Raw genomic sequence first — 14,509 nt, forward strand, 5'->3', positions numbered from 1 at the left:
ACATGCATCCCCATGTTTATAGCAGCACTATCAACAATAGCCAAAGTATGGAAAGAGCCCAAATGTCCATCGATGGATGTATGGATAAAGAAGATGTGGTATATATATATACAATGGAGTATTACTCAGCAATCAAAAAGAATGAAATCTTGCCATTTGCAACTACATGGATGGAACTGGAGGGTATTATGTTAAGTGAAATTAGTCAGAGAAAGACAAATATCATATGACTTCACTCATATGAGGACTTTAAGAGACAAAACAGATGAACATAAGGGAAGGGAAACAAAAATAATATAAAAACAGGGAGGGGGACAAAACATAAGAGACTCATAAATACGGAGAACAAATAGAGGGTTACTGAAGGGGGTATGGGAGGGGGGATGGGCTAAATGGATAAGAGGCATTAAGGAATCTACTCCTGAAATCATTGTTGCACTATATGCTAACTAATTTGGATGTAAAGTTTAAAAAATAAAATTAAAAAAAAAAACTCATAAGAACCATGAAAAAATAAATAAATAAATAAATAAATAAATAAATAAATAAATATTTTAAAAAATTAAATAATATTCCCCTTAATCTACTCATCCAATTATTCAAGGTACAGTTTTTTGTTTATTTAAGTAGGCACCATGTCCAAGGTGGGGCCCGATTCACAAGCCCGAGATCAAGAATCCCACACACTTTACCAACAGAGCCAGCCAGGCGCCTCTCAAGTCACAGCGTTTTTTGTTTTTTGTTTTTGTTTTTCAAGTTTATTTATTTTGAGAGAGAGAGAGAGAGCACAAGTGGGAAAGGGGCAGACAGAGAGCAAGAGAGAACTCCAAGCAGGCTCCACACTGTCAGTGCAGAGCCCGACGTGGGGCTTGAACTCACGAACTGTGAGATCATGACCAGAGCTGAGATCAAGAGTTGGACACTTAATTGACTCAGCTACCCAGACACCCCTCAAGTTACAGTTTAAATGTTACCTCCTTCAGCATGTCTTCTCTGATTTCCCTACTCCTGTATAAATTTCTCCTGAACACCTTTGGCACCTTGCGAATTTTTCATACAATACTTCACGATATGGCTATCTATGTAGTAACATTACCTCTTACTAGATTTCGTAAGAGGGAAATATCCATGAGGGGAAAGTTCTTTAAGGGAAATATCTGCAGAGTCACGCACAAAGTAAGCATTTATATATATACATATATACGTATACATATATATGTATATATATATAAATGGAGAAAGAGAGAGAATGCTGAAATAAATAAGCATACATATTACATTGATAAAGAGGCATAAAATAGTATAATGATAACATACCCAGGGGGTAATATGTGCCATTAATTTCAAACTTGAATATGGCCTAAATTTAAAGAACTGGTATTATAAAGTAACTATGTTTTCAAATTATTAGATTACCGATATTAATGCCAAAGGAAAAAAAAGAATCAAATCTACATGTTGTTATATAACACGAAATTCAAACACCAGAACATATTATTAATTCTATGTATATATTAGGAATTTTGTTTTATAACTAAACATACATATTAGAAAGTTATTGACAGCATAAAATAACAAAAAGAATTCTCCCTTACTTCTAGTTAGTTTTGGAAATCTCTTTTTCAGTTTCTTCTTTAATGGATTAAGCTCAGGCATTATTTCTGGAACAGCTACATAAAAGTCTGATTGAATTTCATCATCCAAAATCTGAAATTCAGGGGAAAAAGATAACCTTAAATTATATGAAAAGCTTTATCCTTCTAAAAATAAGAGTATAATGTAGTAATTTCCCTTATACTTTCCCTTAGAAAGCAGACATTAAGCAAAATTCTTTTCTTCAAACACAAAGATCCTACAGACACATTTACCAATTATGAAAAACATGAGAACCAAAACATTTTCTGATGTTCTTTTAAAAACAGCCACATCCTTTAAAAGAAAAAGAAAAAGAAAGAAAGAAAGAAAGAAAGAAAGAAAGAAAGAAAGAAAGGTTTCTAAACATTACTAGGTTAAATGTTTCCATGGGGTTATGTTAGGCAAAAGTGTAATAAAGTAGAAGACAGGACTAATGTGTACATGGCACATACAATCCTACAAAGTTGAATTCATATGTCCATTAAAACTAAAGAAACAATGTTGAAAATTTTGCAATATATCACATGTAAAATTAATACCACTCAAATAACCACTAGCAACCAAATCACTAGCAACCACACTGCTTTCCTAAATTTAGAGCATCAAAAAAACTAATCTATAATTATTTTCACAAAGAACTGAAACTAAAATTCTATTTGCCTCCAATAACTAAAAATAAAAGAGGAGTAGGATGGTTGAAAACAAATTCACTTATAATTTATTTATCCATATTGTAATTCATTTTAATAGCAAAAAGAATAATACTTAATTTTTAAAAGACAGTTTTAATTAATTCAGGCAAACATCCAAATTAATTAGTAGACTACTACAATTAGTTGATTACAAAATGAAGCAACTTTTTAGAATAATACTGCCTAGACAAAAAATATTTTACCAATGATTCTTTTTCCATATAATATTTTACCACAATATGTCATTCAAAGACTTGGTTTGGGGTTACACAATAAACCCTAAAATCTTGAACCATGGCAAAATTAAGCAGATTCTGGCATTTTATCTTCCTATTACTATTCTTATTTTTACAAATTCTTTACTCCCTAAATAACTTACTATGGTCCCCTTAACAATAATATTTGCATTAAACGAGCACTTACCACATTTGCCAAGCATTCTGCTAAATATGTCACATGATTTAGTTCATCTAGTCTTTACAATAACCCTAAAAGGCCAGTACTAATATTGACCACACATCCCTGATCAGGAAACAGAGGGCTTAGGGAGGATTAGTCAGTCTATGCAGTCCTAAAGAGCAGACCCAGATTTTAAGCACATGTAATGTGGTTCCAGAATCCAGGGCTCTCAGTCATAGAAATATGAAAGCAGAGGCAATTTTGAAATGTCAAAGAACTGCATATGAAATCTCTACTCTAAGACCTTCCATACTGGAAACTAAGCTCTACTCTCTAATTCCAAAGAATTTCTGATATTGTTTATTTTTTTAAAAATTAAGAGAATGTTAAAATTTTATTAAGTTAAAGTTTATGATGCATCAGAAAGAACTGGGTACCACCCTCTGACTTTGACTCAGATTATGAAAACATAATCTCTTTGTATTTTCCATTAGTGCTACTCCCAAAAATCATTCTGGAGACTCTTCCTTAAAAATCCAGAATCCTAGGGGTGCCTGGGTGGCTCAGTCAGTTGAGCGTCTGACTTCCGCTCAGATCGAGATCTCATAGTTCGAGCCTCACGTCAGACTCTGGGCTAAGAGCTCAGAGCCTGGAGCCTGCTTCAGATTCTGTCTCTCTCTCTCTCTGCCCCTACCTTGCTCGCTCTCTCTCTCTCTCTCTCTCTCAAAAATAAAACATTGAAAACAAAAAAAAATTTTCTTTTAAAAATCCAGAATCCCTACCACATTTAGAGTACTGTTGGGGCGGGGAAAAAAACAAACTACAAGGACATCCCAAAGGAAAGGCCCAGTTCAAACTTCCCTGAAATCAAAATCTGGATATGGAACAAAGATAAGTTTTCAAATCACTTTCTCCTGTTCTAAAACCAAAAAATGTTAAATGATTAAATTTAGAAGATTTTATAAACTGTTAAGGAAAATCGCTTGTATTTTCACAAATAACTCCCAAAATTCAATAGACATGCCTCTTCTTCTCACCTCTTTAAAAAAAAAAAAAAAAACAAGTTGTTCTGGTTTCAAGCCTGCTCCACAAATGCTTTACTTTCTCCAGGCAGGCTACAGAGCCACTTGCTGTCTCGTGCTGAGCCTATGCCACTCGGAAGCGGTTGAGGAGTACAAGTTAAGAGTAATGAGAAGTATCATATTACTACAGAGGTCAGATACTATTCCTTGTGATCTGTAAATTTAATCACACTTTTCACTCTAAGAAGGCAGAACAAATATCTGATCTTCAAATCATGAATAATTTAAATTTCATTTTAAATCTTTCATTCAAAATCACAGAGTCATAGTACCCTTTCCAGTCTACCCACAAAACTCTCACAAACATACAGGAAGCAAGGAAAAAAAAATCACAATATAAATCAAGCAAAATTAGTATCAGACTGTCTGAATAGTTTTTTCTTAGCTTGATTATGAGACTCAAAAGAATAAGAAAATTTTTCACTGCTCTACAAAGCTTTACTAACCATTTATCAAAAGATATAAGCACAGTGGTTCTGTTCCACATGCAATAAATCAACGGATGGCAAAGATAACAGAACAATTTCTATAACTAATGAACATGAAACAACACTGTACCTTCTGAATCAGACTAGTTCCTCCAGCAAATGCAGCTCCATTTTCTTCTGCTATTTTAATCTCTGATGCATTCTATCAAAATACAATAGTTTGAACATCAATCTTTAAATAAATTCAGTCTGCTTTCAAGTATTTTGTCAGAAAAAATATCACATTTCAAAGTAAAAATTGTGGCTTCTACTCTTAATTAAAACTGTATCAACTGTGTATTAGTTGCATCAGAAATATTATATCTGGAACAAGTTTACTTTGTAGGTGATTAAGGTGTTTCTTGACTACGACATGACGAAATACATTGAAATGACATATTAGGAACCTACCAAGCCCAATCTAACTCTCCAATGCCTTCAATACATCATATTTCAAAAATAAAAGATTAAAATACATTTAGTTTTGCTAATTTAAATGGAGACATCAAACCAATATAGAAGAGGAAAAATTACGTTAAAAATGATAGTATCAAAACTATATTGTACACCTAAAACTAATATAACACTGTATGTTAACTAACTGGAATTAAAATGAAAACGTAAAAAAATTTAGCCAGTTGTCTGAAAATCCAGAAGAAAAATATACAGTATTAGTTATTTTCTTTCTGTATGTTCCGTTTATGTCATTTGGTTTTACTTTGAAAATATATCACTCCCTTAAGTTACTCAAGTTTTGTAGCATTCCAACAGCTCTTGGCTCCACTTTGCTGGAAAGAAGTTAAAGAATCTCTTCCTTGAAAGTAAGGCACATACAGAATAATCAAAACACTCTACAAGACAAATTCATAAATACATTACAAATAAATGTTTATAATACAAGATTGACAAAGAGCCATATGACTTTGTTACAAGCTCGACTTTCCTGTCTTTCCAGACTAGATATTTTTAAATTTTTTTTTTTTTCCAACGTTTTTTATTTATTTTTGGGACAGAGAGAGACAGAGCATGAACGGGGGAGGGGCAGAGAGAGAGGGAGACACAGAATCGGAAACAGGCTCCAGGCTCCGAGCCGTCAGCCCAGAGCCTGACGCGGGGCTCGAACTCACGGACCGCGAGATGGTGACCTGGCTGAAGTCGGACGCTTAACCGACTGCGCCACCCAGGCGCCCCTGGACTAGATATTTTTAAAAGTGTGGTCTCTTGGGATGCCTGGGTGTCTCGGTTAAGCGTTCGACTTCGGCTCAGGTCATGATCTCATGGTTTGTGAGTTTGAGCCCCACATAGGGCTCTGTGCTGACAGCTTGGAGCCTACAGCCGGTTTCAGATTCTGTGTCTCCCTCTCTCCCTGTCCCTCCCCTGCTTGTGCTCTATCTCTCTCAAAAAAAAAATAAACATCAAAAAAAAATAAAAATTAAAAAAAAAGTGTGGTTTCTGTGTCTACATAGGACTAAGTGGGCCTACCTTTAAAATAATTTTATTGTTTTTGTTTGAGGAGAGGACTTAGTGCAAGTAGCAGGAGCTAGTAGGATGGACGAATTCTCTATTTCTCTTTAGTTTCTTGTGAGAAACATAATGTGATAGATTAATAATGATAAAATTAATGTTCTAATTTAGCTCTTTCTGAAACTAATGACATAACCTCAAATGGAAAAAATGACTACATGAATAGTCTCACTCAGCTGATCTAAGCACTGATTAATGTTATATGTAAAAAAAATTAAATTATATAAAAAGTTAATAAAGGTTACTCACCCCTGTAAATACAGCAACTTTATTGATTTCTGAAACGAACGGGTATGGAAAACTAAGAACACTGGCAAATGGCTCCACTTTTTTCTAAATACACAACAATGGAAAAATAATTATGAAAAATTCATTTATATTTTCTATATGTCGCATCTATAAAAAACAAAACTGACATTTTATTTTCAACATTTTAATTTTACCATATGTCCTTTAATTAATCCAGAACTATTCACAGATTATAATTTAAAGCATAAAGACTATATTTCAGGGTGCCTGGGTGGCTCAGTCAATTGAGTGTTTGACCTCTTGATTTTAGCTCAGGTCATGACCTCATGGTTTGTGAGTTCAAGCCCTATGTCGGGCTCTGTGCTGACAGTGCAGTGCCTGCTTGGGATTCTTTCTCCCTGTCTCTGGCCCTCTCCCACTCTCTCTCTCTCAAAATAAATAAACATTTAAAAAAATAAAATAAGAGACTATGTTTCTTTCATAAGAAACCATAAATGAAAGTCTAAATCTCTTCACCTCCATACTACCACAGGACTTGGCTTCTATCTCTATATCATTCATCACAGCCACTCATATATTAAGAGATGTACTTGCATATCCATATCTTCCTGAGCACCTAGTACAATGATTTCTACATAATGGATATCAATAAATGTTTACTGCCTTGAAGTAAATTCAAAAGAACATGCAAATTTTTGTCACCATCAAAGAGGACAGGAGTGTAGTTATGCATACTGGACAACAAAAAATATCCAGCTAATCTGCTCAGTAGGAGATCCCTAGTTTCCACCATTGGCTCTAAATAATTATGTGATATTAACCCTAATCTAAGACAGGCTGCCAAGCCTGAAAGGCTCTTCTGTGTGGGACTATTTTGAAACAACATGGACTGCCCCCCCACTTCCAGAAATATTTGAGAAGACAGTTGGAAAATCCAAAATATATAATGGCATGCATTGAGGCACCCAAATATGGGTGGAGATTCTACAGGACCTCAGAACTAATTTGTTCAGTTTCCTAGCCAAGGACCTGTCTAGCCCTGTGGCTCATATCACTCAGAAAGAATTCAAATGGAAACAAGTTGTAGGCCCACAGTTTTGGTGCAGTTTTAAGGTCTAGAAGAAAGGGAAAATGTGTTGTTCCCTAAATAAAACTGAAAGTTTATCTTTTTAGCAAAACTTTGAGTAGAGATAACCACCTGAGAATTTTTGGGGGGTGGGGGGATTTTTTTTTTTTTTTCAGAGGGCACAAACTCTTACGCATATTTTAGTATCAGGCTCAGTTTTATTGACTGGCATTCCTTTGCCATTAACATGTCACAACCGGGTTTCAGTAAATTTTTTAATGGCAAGTAATCACAATAAAAGCATCCCCTGGGGGAATATTGGCTTGTTGTACAAGCACTCTATCAAAAACAAAAAAATGTCTTAGGAAGACAACAGTACCCTTTCAATGTTATTAGTTTACAAGTGATTTTCACTTATGAAATGAAGTCTGTCATCCTACAATGTCTTCATCATAAACTACAGTTAACCTTTGAAGAACTCAGGGGTTCGGGGCACTGACCTCCAACACAACTGAAAATCTGCATATAACTTGACTCCCCAAAACTTAACTACTAATAGCTTATGGTTGACCAAAAGCCTTACTGATAACATAAACAGTCAACTAACACACATTTGGTATGTTATATGTATTATATACTGCATTCTTATAACAAAGAAAACTAGAGAAAAGAAAATGTTATTAGGAAAATAAAGAATAGAAAATATATTTACAGTACTGTACTTATCAAAAAAACTCTGCATGTAAGTAGATCCTCACAGTTCAAACCTATGTTGTTTAAGGGTCAACTATACATTAATGGCTGACTGAGAAAATGATCATCTTGGATACTACAACATTTTTAAAATAAAAGGACAGTAACACTATAGTATAAAATAAAATTACAGCATGGTCAGTATAAACTGTTTCTAATAAATAAGAACTAAGAAATGAGAAAGACCTTGATTCAAATCCTAATTCTACCCTCTACCCTGTGACCTAGAAGAAGTTACTTCAGTTTCTGTCTCAGCTTCCTCTTTTGAGATTATTATAGGATTAAGTGAGAAAATGCATGCAAAGCACTTAGCATTGTGGCTGGCACACAGGAAGTTTCCATAAATGTTGGTTGTGATAATTAAACACTTATCAAGTCCTTTACATGCATTATTTCATTTAAACCTCTGAAAAACAGCATGAACTAAGCATTTTATCTCCCTTAATCAAGAGAGAAAAATCGGGGGCACCTAGGTGGCTCAGTTGGTTAAGCATCCGACTTCAGCTCAAGTAATGATCTCACAGTTCGTGGGTTCAAGCCCCACATTGGGCTCTGTGCTGACAGCTCGGAGCCTGGAGCCTGCTTCTGATTCTCTGTCTCCCTCTCTCTCTGCCCCTCCCCTGCTCACGCTGTCTCTCTCTCTCAAAAATAAATAAATGTAAAAAAGAAAAAAATTTAAAGAGGTAGAAATATAGATCTGAGGAGGTTAAACTGTAAAGCCTAAAGTCAAAGAGCAAGTAAGTGGTGACATCAAGCTTCTGACCTATACTGTAATCTGATTCCAGAGCCCATTCTCTTAAGCACTACACTGTACTCCTCCTCTTAAGTGTTCAACTATTGTTGCTGTTGAGGTTATTCAATTGTATTCAAAACCTGTACCTTTCAGTTTGACCCAAAAAAGACATCCTTGGAATAAAAATTAAAACACTGCTTCCAAGAAAATTAGATTTCTTAAGACAGTTAAAAAAATTTAGAGCTGTAATGGACCTCAGCTCTAACTCAGTATTTTTACTACTTTTAGAGTTTTATAAATAAAAGTCTTCCATGGAACTGCATATAGAGTGCAGAAAGGTTTTGGCTAAAGCCAAGAGTGACGGGCGTGGCACCCCATCCATGCAAACTTAGTCTCAACGCAGGACTCTAAGGAACACACCTGAAGCAACTGAGCTAATCCCAAACTCTCATTTACAGAAAAGGAATAGGACACCCAGGCAGCTTAAGTCATTTTTCAAAGTTACAGCAATACCTCAATTAATTTTAACACCAATTTGCTGACATTTGTACCAGTGATTTTCAGGTGAATAGGAGATACATGTTCATCAACTCTGCAGAATATGTTCAACATTCTACTTTATATTTTGAAAATAAAGACAAACATTTTTCATCCTGAAGTACAGAAAAAGCATAAGATTTTCTAAAAATTGTTATATGGAATAGGAACTTGAAAAATTAAGAAACAGCAATTCATATAGCCACTGTTCACAAATAAATTTTTTTTAATTGAGTCTACATACCTTCTTCCCCAGTGCCATATCCAGTGTCAAATCAAGATAAACACCTTGCTTTGGATTAGTAAAGTCTAGAATTTGGAATTTCTTAAGTAACTGAATAGCCTTCTCCACCTCGTGTATCTGTCTTGGATATAAGCGTTTTAAGTAGACATCATCCTCAGGTTCGTCTTCCATAAAGGAATATGACTTTATTTTTTCTGTTTCATCTGTTTTCTCATCTGATGTTTTGTCTTTTACACCTTTTTTTGTGCTCTTTGCAGGCCTTAAAAAAAGATAAATTCAAGATCAGTTACTCAATACATAGTCCAAGAAACTGTTTTTTTAATATTTCTTTCTTATTTTTGAGACAGTGAGAGCATGGGTAGGGGAGGGGCAGAGAGAGACAAGGACAGAAGATCAGAAGCAGGCTCCGCACTGACAGAGCCCGATGTGGGGCTTTAACCCACAAACCGTGAGATCATGACCTGAGCAGAAGTTGGATGCTCAACCAACTGAGCCACCCAGGCGTCCCAAGAAACTTTTTTCAAAAAAGCCAATGAATGTAAGACAGAAAAAATAACAAAATATAAAGTTTATTTTATTTTAATTTTTTAAAGTTTATTTTAATTCAAAAGCATAGACTGCTTTACAGTTTTTCTAATTCAACAAATATCAAGTGAACTTTTGTACTGTTTGCAGGTGATCCAAAGTTAGATAAGGCATTGGTGCTGCTCTCCAGAAATTTAAAGGAGTAGAGAGATAGACATGCAAACAGATAATTTCAATACAGTGGGGTAAGTACTCTGACAGTGTTAGCAGAGCCAGGCCAAAGCCATATGGAAGACATTTAAGCCAGCCTAATAAATTAAGGAAAGGTTTTAGAAGAGATGACCCTAACATCGATTCTTGAAGGATAAGAATCAGCCCAAGTATATACCCAAGAAAGACAAAAACCTATGACCACATGAAAAAGTGTACACAAATGTTCATAGCAGCATTACTAACGGCCAAAATGTAAGAACAACTCAGATGTCCAATAACCCAGATGAATGGATACATAAATGTGGTATATCCATATAATAAAATATCAATCAGCAGTGAAAAGGAATGCAGTACTGATACAAGCTACAAAAAGCATGAACTTGAAAAACATTATGCCAGTGAAAAGAAGCCAGTCACAAAAGACCACATATTGTATGGTTCCATCTATATGAAAGAACAAGAATGGGTAAATCCATAGAGACTGAAAGTAGATTTAGTGTTTGTCTGAGACTGGAGGAGGGGGTTGGAGAAATGGGGCATAACTGACAACGGGCATTGGGTTTTGGAGTAAGTTAACAAAAATGTTCTAAAAATGACACCGTTGGTGGCGGCAAAAGTGTGAATATACTAAAGATCACTGAATTGTACACATTAAATAGGTGAATTTTATGGTATGTAAATTATATCTCAATAAAGCTACTATTTTAAAAAGTAGAGTGGGGCACCTAGGTGGTTCAGTCATTTAAGCATCCAACTCTGGATTTCCACTCAGTCATGATCTCCTGGTTCATGAGTTCAAGCTCTGCATCTGGCTCTGTGCTGACAGTGTGGAGCCTGCTTGGGATTCTCTCTCCCTGCCCCTCCCCTGCTTGTGTGTGCTTTCTCTTTCTTTCTTTCCCTCTCTCTCTCTCTCTCTCTCTCTCTCTCTCAAAATAAATAAATAAACTTTAAAAAAAAACATTAAAAGTAGCAAGAGAAAAATTAAATTAAAAAAATAAAAAAATAAAGAGTTGGCCAGGCAAAGAAACACATAATAAAAGTACTGAGTCATCAAATAGAATATAAATACATACAGAGACCCATTATAAATTCTAACTGACTAGGGAAAAGTGGGCACAATTTTTCTGCAAGGGACCAGACAGCAAATAATTGATGGTCACTTATCTCAATAGCTCAATTCTGCCACTATGTGAAAGCAGCCATAGACACTGAAGAATGAATGAGTGTAGATGTGTTCCAATAAAGCTTTATTTATGAACAATGGCTTCAATTTCATAATTTTCATGTGTCACTAAAAAATGTAAGAACCATTCCTAGTTCATGAACCATACCAAAATAGATGGCAGACCAGATTTTTTGGCCCACTGGCCATATTTTAGTGACTCCTTAACCAAAGGGTAAAACAGAGGGCACAAAACATCAAAAGATGAGGCTGGAGAATCTACATCATAGAGGGCCTTCACTAGAAACAATGAGAAGCCACAGAACAGGAGTGACATCTGTATTTTCATACAGACTATTCCCACTATAAGAGATGGATTTGAAGGAAGCTGGATTGGACACAATATAAAGACTATTCCTTCCCTTGCTTCCCCAGGAGATATGACAGCCTCCAGAGCGGTGATGGTAATAGGCTGAAGAAGATAAGACATTAGATATTCACAAAGAAAATACCGTAGAAAAAGAAAGGGGGAAAGACTCTAGAATACTTCCTAGGCTTCTGGCTTGTGTGACTAGGCATAGAGCTGTATCATTAAGAGCAGAAATGAAAGCAAAACAGGTTTCTTGTGAGGAAAGTAGTCACAGAGATGAGTTCGGTTTGGGGCAATAGAGAATTTGGTGTGGGGTTGGTTACATCATTAACTTCAATTCTTTATCCCCTCTCTCAAGTCCCTTTGCTGAGTAACTTTGCAATTCCTCCCACTTAATGGGGTACAGCATGTTTCCTAGCACCTTGATTGGCCATGTGACTAGTGTGGCCAATATAATAAGTGAAAGTGACAGTTTTTCTGTTCTAAGTTTAGTCCAAAAAGAGGCTTCATATGTTTCTACTTGTATGTTTGTATTTCTGTCATTTTCATAAGAACATGCCTGGGCTAGCCCAAAGGCAGGAGAAGGAGAGATACATGAAACAGACCTGCCCCCACAGAACCCCAGGCTAGATTGGACAATTCTCAGCTGACCTGCAGACTCACAGATGTGCAGCAAGCTCAGCCAAGGTCATAAGAAACACCCATCCAAAGCTTAAATCAGCTGAGCCATAGATGTGTGGGGAATGATAAGTAACTCTTGAGTGGTCTGGTATATAACAAAAGCTAACAAGCTGTTTACAAAATATCTAGGAAAATATGTTCAGCAGGTAATTGCAGGTAAGAGTTTGAAGCTAAAAAAAAGAAAAAAAAAACAAGACAGCTAGAGATAATATATTTTCTCAGCATTAATTCAAATCATACCTATAATCTTTTAACCATAAAGTTTTTAAATTAAATAATATTCTAGAAAAAGGTTTGGGTTCTGTGGTAGGCAAAATAATGGCTTTCCAAAAAGGCAATATCTACATGGCAAAAAGGACTTTGCAGATGTGCTTAGGGCTAAAGACTTCCAGATAGGGAGATTATTTGGATAATCCAGAGAGTACAATCTAATCACACAAGTCCCTGAAAGTAGAGAAACTTTCCCCTTTCTCACCTGCATCTGACAGAGGTGGGAAGTGACAAAAGAAATTTGAGCATGAAAGAGAATCTGCCATTCTTGGCTTTGAAGATGGAGGAAGGGGCCCTCAAGCCGGGGAATGCGGGTAGCCTCTCAAAAGTGGGAATGGACAGGATACAGGTTTTCCCCTCCAGTCTGGAAAGAAGCCCTGCTGACACCTTGATTTTAGCCCAGTGAGATCCATGGCTGACTTGACCCACAGAACTGCAAGATAATAAATTTGGGATGTTTTAAACCACAAAGTTTGTGGTAATTTATTATGGCAGCAAGAGAAAACTAATATGGGGTCCTATAAAATTTATGTGTAAGAAACAGATGATGGCATGGGGCGCCTGGGTGGCGCAGTCGGTTAAGCCTCCGACTTCAGCCAGGTCACGATCTCGCGGTCCGTGAGTTCGAGCCCCGCGTCAGGCTCTGGGCCGATGGCTCGGAGCCTGGAGCCTGTTTCCGATTCTGTGTCTCCCTCTCTCTCTGCCCCTCCCCCGTTCATGCTCTGTCTCTCTCTGTCCCAAAAATAAATAAAAAACGTTGAAAAAAAAATTTAAAAAAAAAAAAAAGAAACAGATGATGGCAAAATAATTTTTTTTTAAAAATGTGTTCAAGCCCTGCATCAGTCTCCACGCTGTCAGTGCAGATCAGAGCCTGCTTGGGATTCTCTCTCTCCCATTCTTTTAGCACTCAACGAATCCTAATTACCACAATTAACAGCATCCTCCCAGCTAACAAGCAATTCAACAGAATAGCAGATAATGACAATGCTCATTTTTAATGGGACACAGGTGTCCTTCTGGACTGATGACAAGTCTAAGTAGGTGCCCCAGTGGATGGATACAACACACCTCAACAGCTACTTTGGAAGTAGTCCACAAAATTCTGAACCTTCCAAAGTGGAGAAATCACATTTTTTATTTTATATTTAGTAAAAGAACAGGGAGGCCAATAAAAGAAGGAGCCTGGAGAACATGCTTTTTGTTTTTGTTTTTGTTTTTAAGTTTATTTATTTATTTTGAGAGAGAGAGAAAAGCAGAGAGAGAAGGAGAGAGGGAATCCCAACCAGGCTTGATGCTGCCAGCTCAGAGCCTGACTGGGGCCCCATCCCACAAACCATGTGACCACAATCTGAGCCAAGATCAAAAGTAGGACGTTTAACCGACTGAGCCACCCAGGCACCCTGAGAGCGCCTGTTTTGGTAATAAAATCTCCATCTAAAATAAAACAAATAAATGTCCTAGCTGTAACCTATAGATTTACTTTAGATAAATGCTGATTTCACCAATAAATTTGTAATCATGGCTGAACCTGTCCATTCAAATTGCAATTAATCTCAAATTCCCAAGGACTGAAATGTGATTTTTATGTTAATAAATATTTGCAAAACCCAAAAGAAGTCTGATACATAAAGAGACTGAATTGAGATATACAGCAATTTACTTATTTATACTTTTTAAATTTTTTAATGTTTATTTATTTTTGAGAGTGCGTGTGTGTGCGCACGTGTGAGGGAGGGGCAGAGAGGGAGGGAGACACAGAATCCAAAGCAGGTTCCAATTTGTCAGCACAGAGACCAATGCAGGGCTGGAACCCACGAACTGTGAGATCATGACCTGAGCTGAAGTCAGATGTTTAACCAACTGAGGCACTCAGGCACCCCTACTTACTTCTACTTTGATCTCTGTTT

At 36.3% G+C, this 14,509-nt stretch overlaps 1 protein-coding gene across 1 annotated transcript in view; it reads right to left on the reverse strand.

Moving 5' to 3' along the window:
• Positions 1–14,509, reverse strand: part of MRPL1 (mitochondrial ribosomal protein L1) — a 98,377-nt gene that overhangs the window by 63,284 nt on the left and 20,584 nt on the right. Inside the window, exons 3-6 of the mRNA XM_042936118.1 lie at positions 9,382–9,640; positions 6,049–6,132; positions 4,367–4,438; positions 1,596–1,707 (exon numbers count right to left, since the gene is read on the reverse strand). Coding sequence (XP_042792052.1) covers positions 1,596–1,707; positions 4,367–4,438; positions 6,049–6,132; positions 9,382–9,640 — 527 coding nt within the window. The remainder of the gene's footprint in view (positions 1–1,595; positions 1,708–4,366; positions 4,439–6,048; positions 6,133–9,381; positions 9,641–14,509) is intronic.

The sequence above is a fragment of the Panthera leo genome, chromosome B1 (assembly GCF_018350215.1).
Source record: "Panthera leo isolate Ple1 chromosome B1, P.leo_Ple1_pat1.1, whole genome shotgun sequence".
In the NCBI taxonomy this organism is placed as follows: domain Eukaryota; kingdom Metazoa; phylum Chordata; class Mammalia; order Carnivora; family Felidae; genus Panthera; species Panthera leo.